General features: G+C 37.5%; 2 protein-coding genes across 18 annotated transcripts in view; one reads left to right on the top strand and one right to left on the bottom strand.

Annotated features, from left to right (window-relative positions):
- The window catches only part of PAICS (phosphoribosylaminoimidazole carboxylase and phosphoribosylaminoimidazolesuccinocarboxamide synthase), a 75,440-nt gene that overhangs the window by 5,833 nt on the left and 53,347 nt on the right, over positions 1 to 16,260 (top strand). For 11 of the 13 annotated variants that reach the window (XM_081588768.1, XM_081588654.1, XM_081588759.1 and 8 more), the window contains one exon: positions 536 to 680. The gene's annotated coding sequence lies outside the window, so the exon portion shown is untranslated. The remainder of the gene's footprint in view (positions 1 to 535; positions 681 to 16,260) is intronic. The other 2 variants (XM_081588750.1, XM_081588680.1) reach the window with 2 other exon arrangements.
- PPAT (phosphoribosyl pyrophosphate amidotransferase) overlaps positions 6,103 to 16,260 on the bottom strand; it is a 42,974-nt gene continuing 32,816 nt past the window's right edge. For 2 of the 5 annotated variants that reach the window (XM_081588893.1, XM_081588885.1), the window contains exons 3-11: positions 14,370 to 14,927; positions 13,179 to 13,291; positions 12,930 to 13,075; positions 12,316 to 12,388; positions 11,405 to 11,556; positions 10,597 to 10,724; positions 9,234 to 9,455; positions 7,799 to 7,919; positions 6,103 to 6,575 (exon numbers count right to left, since the gene is read on the bottom strand). In XM_081588893.1, the coding sequence (XP_081445019.1) occupies positions 6,310 to 6,575; positions 7,799 to 7,919; positions 9,234 to 9,455; positions 10,597 to 10,724; positions 11,405 to 11,556; positions 12,316 to 12,388; positions 12,930 to 13,075; positions 13,179 to 13,291; positions 14,370 to 14,471 (1,323 nt within the window). In that variant the 5' untranslated portion in view covers positions 14,472 to 14,927 and the 3' untranslated portion in view covers positions 6,103 to 6,309. The remainder of the gene's footprint in view (positions 6,576 to 7,798; positions 7,920 to 9,233; positions 9,456 to 10,596; positions 10,725 to 11,404; positions 11,557 to 12,315; positions 12,389 to 12,929; positions 13,076 to 13,178; positions 13,292 to 14,369; positions 14,928 to 16,260) is intronic. The other 3 variants (XM_081588874.1, XM_081588859.1, XM_081588865.1) reach the window with 2 other exon arrangements.

Raw genomic sequence — 16,260 nt, 5'->3', positions numbered from 1 at the left:
TTCTGTTTGACATGGTGTAGTGAGAAATTCCAAAACAGTTAAAAGAATCGATTCCTGCCATCCAACAACTGAGCTACATAAGAAGACAATTTCTGCACACAAAAACAAGCTTACATTGCATGTTGCTGTTTACTCTGAAGTGTCTGTGCAGTTCTACTGTTGAGGGGTCTGGATTTTCTCTTTGATCAACATGAGGGCAGTTTTCCTTAGAGAAGTTGACTATACCTACTTGAAACCCAAAGAAAGGCATGAGAAACTCACCTAATGCTCTAGGGCAAGATTCTGAGAGGCAATGATATTAATATGATTAAGTGGATTAAGTCTGTCAAAGCACACTTGGCTAGGTTCCAGGGAAGTAGAGATAATATTAAAATTGGTACAGTAAGAAGTAGTATGAGCTAATTATTTAAAACATACAGAGATTAATGATAGAAGAAAATATTTAAAATGTGGATGCACTACAGTAGACTGGAGATGGCCTCTGATTTCTTCACTTTAACTATATGCATGTATTTTTATTGTTTTTGTTTTTTAGAGGTAGGACCCTGGTGCCTTTATTTTTATTTTGTGATTTTTTTGGGGGGGCCACGCTGAAAGGCATGCGGGATCATATTTCCTGACCAGGGATTAAACCTGTGCCTGCTGCAGTGGGAGCTCGGAGTCTTAACCACTGAAGACTGGTAAGTCCCCTGGTATCTTTATTTTTAAACAGACTGTTTTTAAAGCAGTTTTAGGTTCACAGCAAAACTGAGCAGAAGGTACAGAGTTCCCATATGCCCCCTGCGCTGTGCTATGCTTAGTCGTATCCAACTCTTTGCAACTCCATGGGCTGTAGCCCGCCAGGCTCCTTTGTCTATAGGGATTCTCCATGCAAGAATACTGGAGTGGATTGCCATGCCCTCCTCCAGGGGATTTTCCCAGGGATAGAACCCAGGGGTCTCCTGCATTGCAGGTGGATTCTTTAGCAGCTGAGCTACCAGGGAAGCCCCCTATATGTCCCCTACCCCCACATATAATAACCTCCACTGTTATCAATTTCCCCCACACCCCGAGTGGTCCATTTGTTACAGCTGATGAACCTACAGTGACACATCATTATCACCCAAATTTTCTAGTCTCCATTAGGGATCATTCTTGGTGTCATATACTCTATTCAGTTCAGTTCACTTGCTCAGTCATGTCCAACTCTTTGCGACCCCATGGACTGCAGCACGCCAGGCTTCCGTGTCCATCACCAACTCCCAGAGTTTACCCAAACTCATGTCCATTGAGTCGGTAATACCATCCAACCATCTCATCTTCTGTTGTCCCCTTCTCCTGCCTTCAATCTTTCCCAGCATCGGGGTCCTCTCCAATGAGTCAGTTCTTCACATCAGGTGGCCAAAGTATTGGGAGTTTCAGCTTCAGCATCAGTCCTTCCAATGAATACTTAGGACTGATTTCCTTTAGAATGGACTGGTTGGATCTCTTTGTAGTCCAAGGGACTCTCAAGAGTCTTCTCCAAAACCATAGTTCAAAAGCATCAATTCTTCAGTGCTCAGCTTTCTTTACAGTCCAACTCTCACATCCATACATGTCTACTGCAAAAACCATAGCTTTGACTTGATGGACCTTTGCTGGCAAAGTAATATATGAGAACCCAATATATTCTATAGGTTTGGACAAATATATAATGACATTTATTCACCATCATAGGAATACAGAAAATAGTTTGACTATCCTAAAAATTTCCCCTGTGCTTCACCTATTCATCCCTCTCTCCCCACCAACTCCTGGCAACCACTGATCTTTTTAGTGTCTCCATAGTTTTGCCTTTTCCAGAATGTCATATAGTTGGAATCATACAGTATGTACTCTTTTCAGACAGACCTCTTTCACTTAGTCATAAAAATTTAAGTTCAGTTCAGTTCAGTTCAGTCGCTCAGTCATGTCCGACTCTTTGCGACCCCATGAACTGCAGCACACCAGGCCTCTCTGTCCATCACCAACTCCCGGAGTCTACCCAAACCCATGTCCATCGAGTCAGTGATGCCCTCCAACCATCTCATCCTCTGCCATCCCCTTCTCCTTCTGCCCCCAATCCTACTCAGCATTAGGGTCTTTTCCAATGAGTCAACTCTTCGCATGAGGTGGCCAAAGTATTGGAGTTTCAGCTTCAACATCAGTCCACCCAATGAACACCCAGGATTGATCTCCTTTAGGATGGATTGATTGGATCTCCTTGCAGTCCAAGGGACTCTCAAAAGTCTTCTCCAACACCACAGTTCAAAAGCATCAATTCTGTGGCACTCAGCTTTCTTCACCATCCAACTCTCACATCCAAACAAGACCACTGGAAAAACCATAGCCTTGACTAGACGGACTTTTGTTGGCAAAGTAATGTCTCTGCTTTTAAATATGCTATCTAGGTTGGCCATAACCTTCCTTCCAGGGAGTAAGCGTCTTTTAATTTCATGGCTGCAATCTCTATCAGCAGTGATTTTAGATCCCCCAAAAATAAAGTCTGACACTGTTTCCACTGTTTCCCCATCTATTTCCCATGACGTGATGGGACCAGATGCCATGATCTTAGTTTTCTGAATGTTGAGCTTTAAGCCAACTTTTTCACTCTCCTCTTTCACTTTCATCAAGAGGCTCTTTAGTTCTTCACTTTCTGCCATAAGGGTAGTGTCATCTGCCTATCTGAGGTGATTGATGTTTCTCCCGGCAATCTTGATTCCAGCTTGTGTTTCCTCCAGCCCAGCGTTTCTCATGATGTACTCTGCATATAAGTTAAATAAGCAGGGTGACAATATACAGCCTTGACGTACTCCTTTTCCTATTTGGAACCAGTCTGTTGTTCCATGTCCAGTTCTAACTGTTGCTTCCTGACCTGCATACAGGTTTCTCAAGAGACAGGTCAAATGGTCTGGTATTCCCATCTCTTTCAGAATTTTCCACAGTTTATTGTGATCCACACAGTCAAAGGCTTTGGCATAGTCAATAAAGCAGAAATATATGTTTTTCTGGAACTCTCTTGCTTTTTCGATGATCCAGCGGATATTGGCAATTTGATCTCTGGTTCCTCTGCCTTTTCTAAAACCAGCTTGAACATCTGGAAGTTCATGGTTCACGTATTGCTGAAGCCTGGCTTGGAGAATTTTGAGCATTACTTTACTAGCATGTGAGATGAGTGCAATTGTGCGGTAGTTTGAGCATTCTTTGGCGTTGCCTTTCCTTGGGATTGAAACGAAAACTGACCTCTTCCAGTCCTGTGGCCACTGCTGAGTTTTCCAAATTTGCTGCCATATCAAGTGCAGCACTTTGACAGCATCATCTTTCAGGATTTGAAATAGTTCAACTGGAATTCCATCACCTCCACGAGCTTTGTTCGTAGTGATGCTTTCTAAGGCCCACTTGACTTCACATTCCAGGATGTCTGGCTCTAGGTGAGTGATCACACCATCGTGATTATCTGGGTCGTGAAGATCTTTTTTGTACAGTTCTTCTGTGTATTCTTGCCATCTCTTCTTAATATCTTCTGCTTCTCTTAGGTCCATACCATTTCTTTCCTTTATCGAGCCTATCTTTGCATGAAATGTTCCTTTGGTATCTCTAATTTCTAGAGATCTCTAGTCTTTCCCAATCTGTCGTTTTCCTCTATTTCTTTGCATTGATCACTGAGGAAGGCCTTCTTATCTCTCCTTGCTATTCTTTGGAACTCTGCATTCAGATGGGAATATCTTTCCTTCTCTTCTTTGCTTTTCGCTTCTCTTCTCTTCCCAGTTAAGTTCACTCCATGTCTTTCCATGGCTTGACAGCTCATTTCTTTTTAGGACCAAATAATATTCTATTGTCTGGATGTACCACAGTTTATTCATTTATCTACTTTATTTTTATTTTAAAGAGTACTCCATTCCAACAACACACAGTTTGAAAATCTAAGACTTCTCTTCTGTGACACCTTCCCGATTCTTGCTAGTGTTTCCCAGAACTTGGCCACTATCATAGTGCTTACTTAGCACTGCATTTCTAATTCCTGTATTCATCCCTCCTACTCCCATCAGCAGTTTGCCTGGTTCATAAGAGATGTCCTGTTATTGAAATGCCTGAATCAGAGAAGTAAGATATAATGAGGCAATGCCAAGAATGGATCCTGGGTATGACTGTCACTGTGCTGTTCACCATGATGCACTACCTAAAAATCTCTATTTAGAAAAAGTACACACACATGTTTAAATGTACTCATTACATGTATCAGTCACCAATGCATCACAAGTAAGTCACAGAAAGTAGGCTTAGTTTAGTTCACAAGATAGATTCTGTGAAAACACATTTCTCATTTTCTCTGCAGCTTACCATATCTATATAAATTTAAAGCAGCTAAACAACATTTGAGATTACACTGACATAAAACTGTAATTCACATTTCAGAAACTTATGAAAAAAAAGGCCATGTTGGAGAAAGAGTCAGAAATCTGTAAAATTACTAAAGTGTCACAGTACCATTTTCTTTCTAAAAGCACTTCAATAAAACAAAAAACTATGGAAAACACAAAAGTCAAATCAGAGATTTTGGTTTACTACTTTCCCTGAGTCTCTTGTTTTATTTAAAAAAATCAAATGTAAAAAATGTAAGTAAGGCTAGTTCAAAAGTGACCCAAAGGTCTCGCCTCCTCCATGGTGCCCCAAAGAATATATTTAAGACCAGAGACTACATACACAAGTGGTCCCAGGGCGTTATTCAAATGCCGGTTTGCTTGTGTCCCCACCACAGGGTTATGTGACCACTGCTGCCTGACGCATATGGGCTTAAAGAGCTGTCAACAGTTTCTTTTGGCCTGCCATGACACAACATATGAGACTAAATACTGAACAAAGAGAAAAAGACTATAGGTATTAATAAATATTATACTCTAGGGGGATTTGGACACTATGTACACCACATCAAGGTAATGCACCTAAAAAAACACTTTTCTGTTTTAAAAATCTTACATAAGCAAAGGCTGAGGGCAAGTCACCTCAGATGTTAACAAATAGTTAAAAAAAAAACTTACAAGATCTAATTCATTAGATCTCAATAAAGTAGAACAAGTGGTAAATTAATGAATTAATGCTTGGAATTAGATGGGCACACTAACTGGAAAAGGTTGTCTCATTCCTTAAAATTGGCCCCTACAGTGTTTCTACTTGATCATCTCATTGTATACACGTTTGCAAGTAATCAAGCGCTTCATTAAAAGGCATATAATCCAATGAAAGATAAAATGTTTGTTAGAACCTAAAAAAATTTATCTTTTACTTCAAATGTACTAGGTTACTTCCTGTGCTTCTACCATAAGGGCACTAAGTAGTATGGATCATATTAACACTTTCTAGTCAAATGTAGGAAAATTTTTTGCACAGACGTCTTTTTACAATCAGGGCATTTCAAAGCTAGGTGGCAAATCACTGCTGTACATCTCTTTTGAAATCTTGACTGCAGACCAACAACCAACATTTCAAAAGCTAATTCACTGTCTTAAAATTGGGAGGTGGAATGATGGCTCTAACCACCAAAATAACTGCTAGTCATTGAATTTAATAATATAAACACCTCATCGCACAGGTGAGCAAAGTGAGGCACAAAAAGTATTTTTTTTTTTTTAAGAGAACTCAAGATGATAGATAACTTTGGGGTATAATGGATTCAAGTTTAATTGAATCTGATGTATTGAATTGTATGATATATAATGAACAATTAACTCACATGTCCTGTTTGCATCACAACACCTTAGTCTAACCTCTTGCAAACTCTTTAAAGCATGGACCTGGCAAATGACATTTAACCACTTGTCTTCTCTAACCAAGCTAGCTAATGCTTGAGTGAAAAAACAAAGCAAAATACATATTGTTGTATTAAATGCAATTAGGAATGTTCAATTATGAAAATATTCTATAAATGAATTTCAATAACTCTTAAAACATTCCACAAAATTTCCTAAGAAGCTGTGAGAATATAATACCTGGCAATCCTCTCTAAAACAGAAATTCACCTATCTGCTACATTACAGCTGATAATCTGAAATGTATATGATCTCTAAAAAATAACAGTACTGAATAAAACAGAAAGGATCAACCAAGTTCCTAGATAATACCAAAGTATTTATTCAGGATTACTGAATAAATCATAGCAATTTGGTATCCTTTTCAGAAAAAAATCTCAAAACTTATAATACAAGCATTTGGCATTTCATATTATACCAACTGAGTAACAGTAAATGAAGGTATAGCCACTACAACTTCTTCACCAACTTTTGTGTCCTGAAATATCATGTCTGCCCATGGCAGCTACCATTCTAATTCCACAGGGTATTTTCCAGTCAGACAAGCTGTACAATGATCATTCTTTTCAAAACATTCCAGACCATTCCCATGTTCTTGAATCATAATATCTTCCTTTGTACAATGACCATTGTTTTCAAAACATTCCAGACCGTTCCCATTTTCTTGAACCATAATTTCTTGCTTTTTCACTCTCTGTTTTTTCAATGTTATTCCTTCTTGTACAGATGAAACCAGTCCTTCTACTGACAGATACACAACACTGTTTGCTCCTAAAGGGGAAAAGAGGGGGAAAAGGTCATGACACTTCCTTTGGAAAGGAAGAACTGCCTAACAGAGAATAGTTACAAACAGAAAAACATAAGCCAGAATAAATATTTCTCCTTTAGCCTTTTTTTTAAATTTATTTTTTAAAAATTTCAATTATTTACTTATTTATTGGCCACATGGCTTCTGGGATCATAGTTGCTCGACCAGGGATTGAACCTGGGCCCTCAACAGTAAGAGCTCATAGTCCTAGCCACCAGACGGCTAGGGAATTCCCTCCTTTAGCCTCTCTTAAAAAAAAAAAAGGAGGGTCGTGGTGGTGGCTGAAGCATCAATAAAACACAGGGTCTTTATTATTTTTTTAAATTTTAAATTGGAATTTAAGGGATAACATAATTTAAAATAGCACTGGAGAATTTGTGTCTAAAATGGATTCAGAAGGCTTCAGGAGTCAGTTTTCTTGAATAATAGATTTTGAAGTCAGGAAGATCTGGGTTCACAGTTAAGCTCAAGGTCATTTACTTTGCCCAGGTCTATATTTTTCATCTATCAGATAAGGGAAATACTAACTATAGCATTTTTGTAATATTATTACAATAATATAGATACGGTCCTGGCAAAGAGTGAGTGTTCACAATATATCAGTTGGGTAGTGTTAAAAATACTTAACTGGTAAGGTACAGACACAACCAGGCATGACCAGTCAAGAGAAACACTAGCCGTAAAGCAATGAATGTGGTGGACATACCATACATGGATGAACATGTAGATGATATTTATACCTCACCTGAATTTGAAAGGTAAATGTCTTCCCAGGATGACCTCCATCTACAAGTCTTCTGACCTCATTGTTAATGATGAGCCTACATAAGCTTTTCACTTTTGATTTGTACCCACATCCAAATTGTTTTATTAGAAATCTGTGGTGAAAGTACTTGTTTTTCTTCTGATCTGAGCTTCGGGAGATGTGAACTGATATGTAGCTCTCTGCTGTGAAAGCCCTTCTTCCTTCTCCTCCAAGCTCACCTGGCCTAGCTCTCTATCACAGCACTCACTATGGTGTCCATATACACCAGGCACTCCCACTGTTCATCTGCTCAACATACATAACGGCTTCTTTTAACAAATATTGAACACTATTTTTCATTAAAAGTGTAAAGATTGGTAGGCTTGGCTTTTCTGTTAAAAATGAATAAAGATCAAAGTTTACAGAAATTTTGATACCTACCTAGATAATCTGAAATATGCTCAAATTCTGGTTTATTGGCAATAAGCTCTTCTTTTGTTGGTATGTTTATTCCCATGAAGCATGGATATCTAATTGGTGGTGAAGCTACACGAATATGTACCTTGGGAAGAAATCATTTCATGCATTCATTAGTTCATGCATTCATTAGATATTCACTGGAAGAACAATTACGCAAAATTCTGTCACTGGCAAATGCAACATAAAATTGTTTTATAGAATGTTTTAAAAACATATGGGCAGCAAAGCACACTACAAAATTTCTTTCAAAATAGGTAGAAAAAAAATCATGTGATATACATACAGAACTCCAAGTGTTCAGTCAGAATTACTTTTAGAATTAACTTAAAGAATGACCAAGAATCCTACTTGAGCAGTCCTGTTCTAGACCCTAAAGTGACCTGGACAAGAATTTTGAAATGTTAGCCACTTGTAAAGAGTTCTTTATACAGAGCTGCTCACTGTTTCTTTCTGTCACCTACTGACAAGGATATTTCTTTCTTCCGATCTCTCATTTCTCATTTATTACATTCCTAGGACCACCTTCATTTTTCTCTTCTAACACTTGAATGGAAATTTTGCCTACCTCCTATTTTACCATTTTATTAGTAAAAAGAAAATAACACCTACCAGGATATAATTTAAAAAAAACACCTTACTATTACAAAGAGATATGTTTGTCTACTTTTTTTAATCTATCATTATTTTCTGACTTTTGTCAGGTAAATTTACAAAGCTATAATCAGTGTCCACATTTACTTTTTACCTTTCTTGTAACAGCAAAGATTTCCCCATGTTTAGCAGTCTTTATAGTTTTTAATGGTTGCATTGTATTTCATCATACTGACGTATCAATTTGCCAAATTATTTCCTGCTGGTAGATATATAAGCCATTTCCAGTTCTTGTATTTACTTGTGTCTTATTCTTTTTTTTTTACTATAGTATGGGTAGTGAACTAACTTTATACTTCTTTGTCTTCATTACATGACTTTCACAGAATTCCAAAGAGAATTATCATAATCATAACTAGTCATTAAAAAAGGCTAGAAATCTTAAGCACAATTATCTTAGACTGTCATACTGCTTTTTATATCATTTTCTCCACATTGGATTTTCTAAATCTGATCAACTATTAGTAAATGACACATCTCATTTAGTAATATGAATTACTGAAGTATTTAGTTAGAATGAGCTTTGCAATTTGATAATATAACCCAATGTGTCAAATTATTACAGTAGGACTGCTTCTACATCTTCATTAAAAAAGTAATCAATATCCTACAAATTTAAAAGTATTCTATTTTGTGATTTGTTAGTTTTAAATTAGGTTTATAAAAATTTTAACATAAAATTTTACCGATTTTATCATATTGTAAATTATTGGTGTCTCAGGATAGGTGTTTTAATATTACTTACCTCTTTTGCACCAGATTCTTTGAGTAACTTGATTATGGGTGAGATGGTATTGCCTCTCACAATTGAATCATCTATAAGAACAATTCTTTTTCCTTTAAAGTTGTCTGACAGTACTCCAAATTTTTTCGCAACACCAAGCTGTCTTAACCTCATGTTTGGCTGAATAAATGTTCTTCCTACATAGCGGTTTTTACATAGCACCTCCACGTATGGAAGCCCACACTAATAGAGAAGGAATAAGAGGACAATGAGCAGCACATATATGGAGAACTCCAGGGCCCTGTTTTCTCTAGGTCATGCTTCCATTAGAACATGTATGTAAAAATTTTAAATGCAGTTATAATTCTGAGCTCTCCATCATCAGATTACAAGTTTCCTTCACTATCTAAACTGTAGGGAAGACAAGGCAAAAAGAAAAATTATCAAAAGTCTTCTACTTAGTGGGAAAAGCAATTCATTTTACTAGAATTTGTAATGTTTCTTTCTTAAGTATTGTTATTTCTCTATCTTGGAAGGAAACGCTAAGAATGTGAACACATGACAAAGAATAAATCACTATGAGAAAAATCCACATATTGTATGCATATTATTTCTCTAAAAAGTTCATAAACTGAACTTCCCAACACAATGAATGTTGGGTATTATACCCCAGAATCACTGTAATTATATAATCTACTTGGTTATGAAAAATGCAGTTAAGCATAGTACTAAGAGATCAATCCTGGGTGTTCACTGGAAGGACTGATGTTGAAGCTGAAACTCCAATACTTTGGCCACCTCATGCGAAAGGTTGACTCATTGGAAAAGACCCTGATGCTGGGTAGCATTGGGGGCGGGAGGAGAAGGGGACGACAGAGGATGAGATGGTTGGATGGCATCACAGACTCGATGGACATGGGTTTGGGTAGACTCCAGGAGTTGGTGATGGACAGAGAGGCCTGGCGTGCTGCAATTCATGGGGTCGCAAAGAGTCGGACACGACTGAGCGACTGAACTGAACTGAAGAACATTATACAAAATTTAAAAAAAGAGCTTTACTACCACCCACACTCAGCAGGGAACAATACACCAGTGGCTTATGAGGGTACTTTATAATAAGTATATATTATCACTAAACTCAATATATAGTATGATGTTATCTTTCTAAAATGAGAGGATCATTCTCCTAGTCTTTGGGTGAATTTTTTGTGGATCCACTAAAAAACAGTGCCACTAAATGAAAAGGCTGGAAAATAAGTAACTCTTGTAAAGAAACACTTCTTTTTTCCTTACTCATAAATTGATGACTTTCTCTTTATATACATGGATTTCTAATCCCAGTGCTAAATAAGCAATTCACTATGGGTTAATGAAGAGAAAATACCTTTGTTGCGTAACCAAGAGCAGCAGGTGTAGCAGATTCTGGGACAGTGCTAACCAAATCTGCATCCACGGGGGCTTCAATGGCCAGCTGCTGACCACAACGATATCTTACTGTGTAAACCATCTGGTCTAGAATATTTGGAAAAGGAAATTTTTACTTAGTATAATATAGCCCAGCATATCATTATTGTAAGAAACTAGCTTGTTAGAACTCTATAGAATTGAGTACCAAAAGAAAAGCAAGACAAAAAACCATTAAAGTGGAAACACATAAATCAGGGGGAATTCACTCTTTAAAAAAAAATAAAATAAATAACCTTGGGATTTCCCTAGTGGTCCAGTGGTTAAGAATTCAACTTGCAATTCAGGGGACAAGGGTTCAATCCCTGGTTAGGGGACTAAGATCCCACATGCTGCAGAGCAACTAAGCCCGTGCACTCTGGAGCCTTCATGCCACAACTAGAGAGCCAGCGTGCTGCAACTACTGAAGCTGGTATGCTACCACTAGAGAGCCCATGCACCCCAACAACAGATCCCACATGACATAATGAAGATCTGAGGTGCCACAACTAGGACCCAAAGCAGCCAAATAAATATAAGTAAGTTAATCAATTAATTTAAAAAAATTAACCTTAATACATAGCTAAAAACCATAATCTTTACCCCAAAAAGGAAAAAAATCTGACAGTCGGAGGAACTGTGATCTTTTCACAACATATAACTGTGCCTTCAAAGCCTTTGGGCCCAAGCACTTTCTTGTTTCAATGAGATAACAGATTTATATCAATAGTTAGAGATATTTTACTTACCTTCAAATATACTATCTGGTCTTGCAAAATAAACATATTCAAAGATACAGAAAGCCATTGCGTTTCCTTCAGACCTTGGTATAATATCAAGAGTTTGGACTTTATGTCTGGATATTTCCACAATTTCTCCAGGCAAGACTTCACGGTAATATCTTGGGAAACAATGTTAAAGGAGACTTGAAGTAAACCAGTCCTTAAGGCTAATTATCTATTATAAAGTGCACAGAGTCCCTTATAAAAGAAAAAGGGTTCAATTTAATATAAAGTCTATTGGCTTAAAAAATAAAAAGTATTCCTCCAACAGTAATTTCTATAAATCTGCTACCCTACACTTGGAATTTAGAATTTTAAAAAATAGAAGTCCTGCATTTTATTGATTTGTAACAGAATGAAGGTTAAAGAGAACATTTTTATCCTGGCTTAAATTTTTTTGCTCATCACTATTCCTTGTTGAGATTCTTCCTTTCTAATTCCTTTCTAAAATAAGTCTCATGGTATTTTGAAAACAAGATCCCAGTTCCAGGAAGAGAAGGTACTACTGACACGTTAGGGTTTCCCTGGTGGTTCTGTGGTAAAGAATCTGCCTGCCAATGCAGGAGACATGGGTTTGATCCCTGGGTTAGGAAGATGCCCTGGAGAAGGAAATGGCAATCCCCTCTAGTATTCTTGCCTGGGAAATCCCAAGGACAGAAAAGCCTGGTGGGCTGCAGTCCATGGGTTCACAGAAGATTCAGACATGACTCAGCAACTAAACCAGGAAATTAATGTTAAGTGCAACTGCTGAGCACAATGTACAAAAGAAACTGCATTTAAAAGCATGTGTTCTTGCAGACATCAGAAGCAAAACTTCTACGTAAAAATTTTTTAAATTGATATGGAAAAGTTGTTATGTTGAATGATACAAAATTTACCGTGCACCGATAGATAAAAAGCTACAAGATTCTGAAGACACCACCCATCCTTCTGTTTCTGATGGTTTTTTTCCTGTAAATCACAAGACAATCAATTCAGTCATTGAATTCAAGAAATTTAAAAGAGGCTACCTATTTCAGGAGAACAGTTAAACACCAATTTTATAAACAAAAGAACTCATACACTATCCATGACTGACTTTAAGAATTCCTCATTTGACTAGTACCAAAGATAAGATCGCAAGCTTCCTTCAAACAAAATGATTTCATGGCTTGAATAAGATATCTGACAAGTCAAAAAGTCACCGAAGTCATACTGCACAAATGAAAAAGCTGGGCAAAGGATATGAACAGGCTGTTCAGGCAGGACAAGACAAGAACGCCCATTAAATATATTAAAAGTGGCTCATCCTCAGAAATACTCAACTAAGATCCCATGTCCTACCTGGAGTGGCTAAAAAAGAGGAAAAAGCTAAGTGCCACTTTTTTCTTTTTTACCAAGCTTTTTTATTCAGTAGGTTCTGTATGCCTGAAGATTTCAGGGTATGTCAATAGTAGGACAATGACTTGGAAAAGCATTATGAATTTATTGTATTTCTTTTGAAGTTCATTACCTTTATCAGTTATATCAGAAATAGGAATAAGACGACCAATGCATAGAGGACGATTTCCATAGGGATCGCGGACTGCATAAATTACATCTTTGTGCATTATAAGCAAAGAGTATGCCGTGGGTGCTTCCTTCATTAAATTTTTAATCCTGGAATCAATTACATAATTCAATGAATAATTTTCATTATAAACACATGCAAGACAAAGGTCTCATTGCCACAGCTGCTAGCTCAGTCTAGTTTTACAATTACCTTGCTACCCAGTCTGGGGTGTCATCTTGTTCCTGAGGAGGGGTATAAGCCAGTAGCTGGGTGATCATTTCACTATCAGAACTTGTTGACAGACCAATACCATGACGCAGAAGCTGTTTAGAAAGGAGAAAAGTCGTAACCGTTAGAGGTGAGGCATCAACTCACCCTTCACCCAATAGCCTGCCATCACAGAAAGAGATCAGATATTGTGTGGATGCTGTTATGAAATACTGCATTCTACCAATGGTAGGTATGTATATCTAATAATGGAGAACTACTGCTGGAGGCAATGGGAAGTCTCTAAAGCTTTTCTTTTTTTTTTTTTATTATCCTAGGAAGTCTTTATTAAGCAAAATAAATAACACCTTTTATCTTTCCAGAGGGAAACTTTAACTTCTAGGAGGAAAGTTCTTTGTTTTTTTTTTTTTAATTAATTAATTTATTTTAGTTGGGGGCTAATCAGACAGGAAAAAAAAAGTGCTTTAGGAGGTATACAGGAAAGCCTTTGAAAACTAAGTTTGAAGGAATGTAGACCTGCAGTAGGTAGGTGGGGAGGCAGATGGAGACAGCATGAGGGTTTGGGATTGTAGTTCTTTTTCAGTTCACTCCTGGCAAATAGGACACATTCCCATAAGAGTGGCACACTACAGTGGGGATTTTCAACCCAGGTTTGCTGGTGGTGGTGATCGTGGCTACCTACCCTCACTGATTAACCCTGATGCAGTGAAATGTGCTGATATGAAGTTGAGTACCTGCGAAAGGGGTTAGGTCTAGAAATAATGAACAAGGTATTGTTTGGAATTGAACTTTTGGTGGTGATCTCTAAATAGTGAGTCTTAAAATAATTTTTACTTCATATTTATATTTTTGATTGAATAAAAAATTTGTTTTCATTTGGTAGCAAAAAACTGTATTATTACAATGACAATGCCAGAGCCTAAGAAGAGGGTAGGACAAAGTTCTGGGAATAATTAAATCAGTTTTCCAAATCACTATTCCAAAGCAATGCATCAGAATCACCTCAGGAGCATATTACACTGCAGATTAAGCAACCTCATTCCCACTCCAGACTCTGGGGGGAATATCTTAGAATTTGTAATGAGAACAAGTACTCCAGGTAATTCTGTTACAGTTGTTCTTTGCAATTAGGTAACAGGAGAAGGCAATGGCAACCCACTCCAGTCCTCTTGCCTGGAGGGTCCTATGGACGGAGGGGCCTGGTGGGCTGCAGTCCATGGGGTCGCGGAGAGTCGGACACGACTGAGCGACTTCATTTTCACTTTTCACTTTCATGCACTGGAGAAGGAAATGGCAACCCACTCCAGTATTCTTGCCTGGAGAGTCCCAGGGACGGGGGAGCCTGGTGGGCTGCCGTCTATGGGGTCGCGCAGAGTCGGACACGACTGAAGCGACTCAGCAGCAGCAGCAGCAGCATCAGGTGGCAACAACAAGATAATACATACAGTTTACCAAGATCCTCCATACTTCTTTTCAATAATTTATCACAATCATGAAAAAAGTATTAAAAAAAAAAACCCTTACCTTTTTCCTTAAGCGAGCAGCATTAACTAATTCGCCATTATGTGCCACAGCTATTTTCCCATGAAGTGTTTCAACAACAAAGGGCTGGCAATTTTCTAATTCACAGTTTCCTGTAGTGGCATACCTTGTGTGTCCAATTCCAAGATTTGAAGTATATAATTTCTTCAAATTGTCTTCAGTAAATACGTGATTTACAAGACCCATTCCCTTGCAAAGTCAAAGTAAAAGCTCATTTAGGAAAAAAAAACACCAGTAGAACTTTTATAAGCTTCTGCTCAGACAATTCCAAATTAGAAAATGCAGTTCACTTAATTTCCCTGTGCTTCAGAATTCTAATCTAAAAAAAAAAAAAGACTAACCTAATTGTAAGAACTGTGAAGCATTAAAATATATATCTGAGGTGGAATTCATATAACAAAATTAATCATGCTTGTTTTATAAGATTGTTGTTTAGTCACTAAGTCGTGTCTGACTCTTCTGCCATCTCATGGACTATAGCCCTCCAGGCTCCTCTGTCCATGGAATTCTCCAGGCAAGAATACTGGAGTGGGTAGCTAACCCCTTCTGCAGTGGATCTTCCTGACCCAGGGATTGAACCCGAGTCTCCTGCACTGCAGGTAGATTCTTTGTCTACTGAGTCACCTGTTTCATAAGATACTTCTTGATAAAACATGGAAGAACAGATGCACTAAGTGGTAACATTTGTCAAATATAATCAACTAAATTATAATTTTAAATTCAAAGTATGTTAAAGTATTCAAATAAATGATAACTTGTCTGAGTCAATCTAGCAAATTATCACTGGGCGAGAAATGCACTGTAGAACAAATAAAAACGTTGATCCTTGAACAATACAGGCTTGGACTGCACAGGTCCACTTATTCATGGATTTTTTTCCAATAAATATATCAGAAAAAATTTTTGGAGATTAGCAATGATATAAAAATACAGTGAACCATGTAGCCTAGAGTAAAAAATTTAAGAAACTGAATATGTTATGGATGCATAAAATATTTGTAGATACTAATCTATTTTATCATTTACTACCATAAAAATATACAGAAACCTATTATAAAATGTTAACATTTATCAAAACTTATGCACACAAAAAACACAAGCCATAACTGGTGCTATTTTCTTTTTCAAGAAATGTAAACAAGCATAAGGGTGCAGTATTAAGTAATTGCATAAAATGAACTGTAGTCCATACTGCACTACTGCAACTATTTTGGAGCCACCTCCTGTTAATACTGTGGGGCGTTCAAGTATTGCAAATATCCACTTGAATGCAAGTGTGCCATCTAATGTTAATCACCTCTGGGTGAGCCACTCATCTCTACATCAAGTTGCTTATTGCAGTGAAAAGTCTCCTCTCCCAGTTCTTGAGTATTTTTCTTAGTGTTTAGTGCAATACTGTGAACCTTGAGTAACACCATGGGACTCATACAAAGTGCCACTGGTGACACTGAAAGTGCTCTCAAGAAGTAAAGCCGTGACTTTACAAGAAAAAGTTGAACTGCTTGAGGTCTACAGTAGATTG

Source organism: Giraffa tippelskirchi, chromosome 1 (assembly GCF_054371585.1).
Source record: "Giraffa tippelskirchi isolate mGirTip1 chromosome 1, T2T-mGirTip1v1.2.pri, whole genome shotgun sequence".
NCBI lineage: Eukaryota > Metazoa > Chordata > Mammalia > Artiodactyla > Giraffidae > Giraffa > Giraffa tippelskirchi.
Note: the sequence above shows the minus strand (reverse complement) of the source record. Positions and strands in the feature narration are given on the sequence as shown.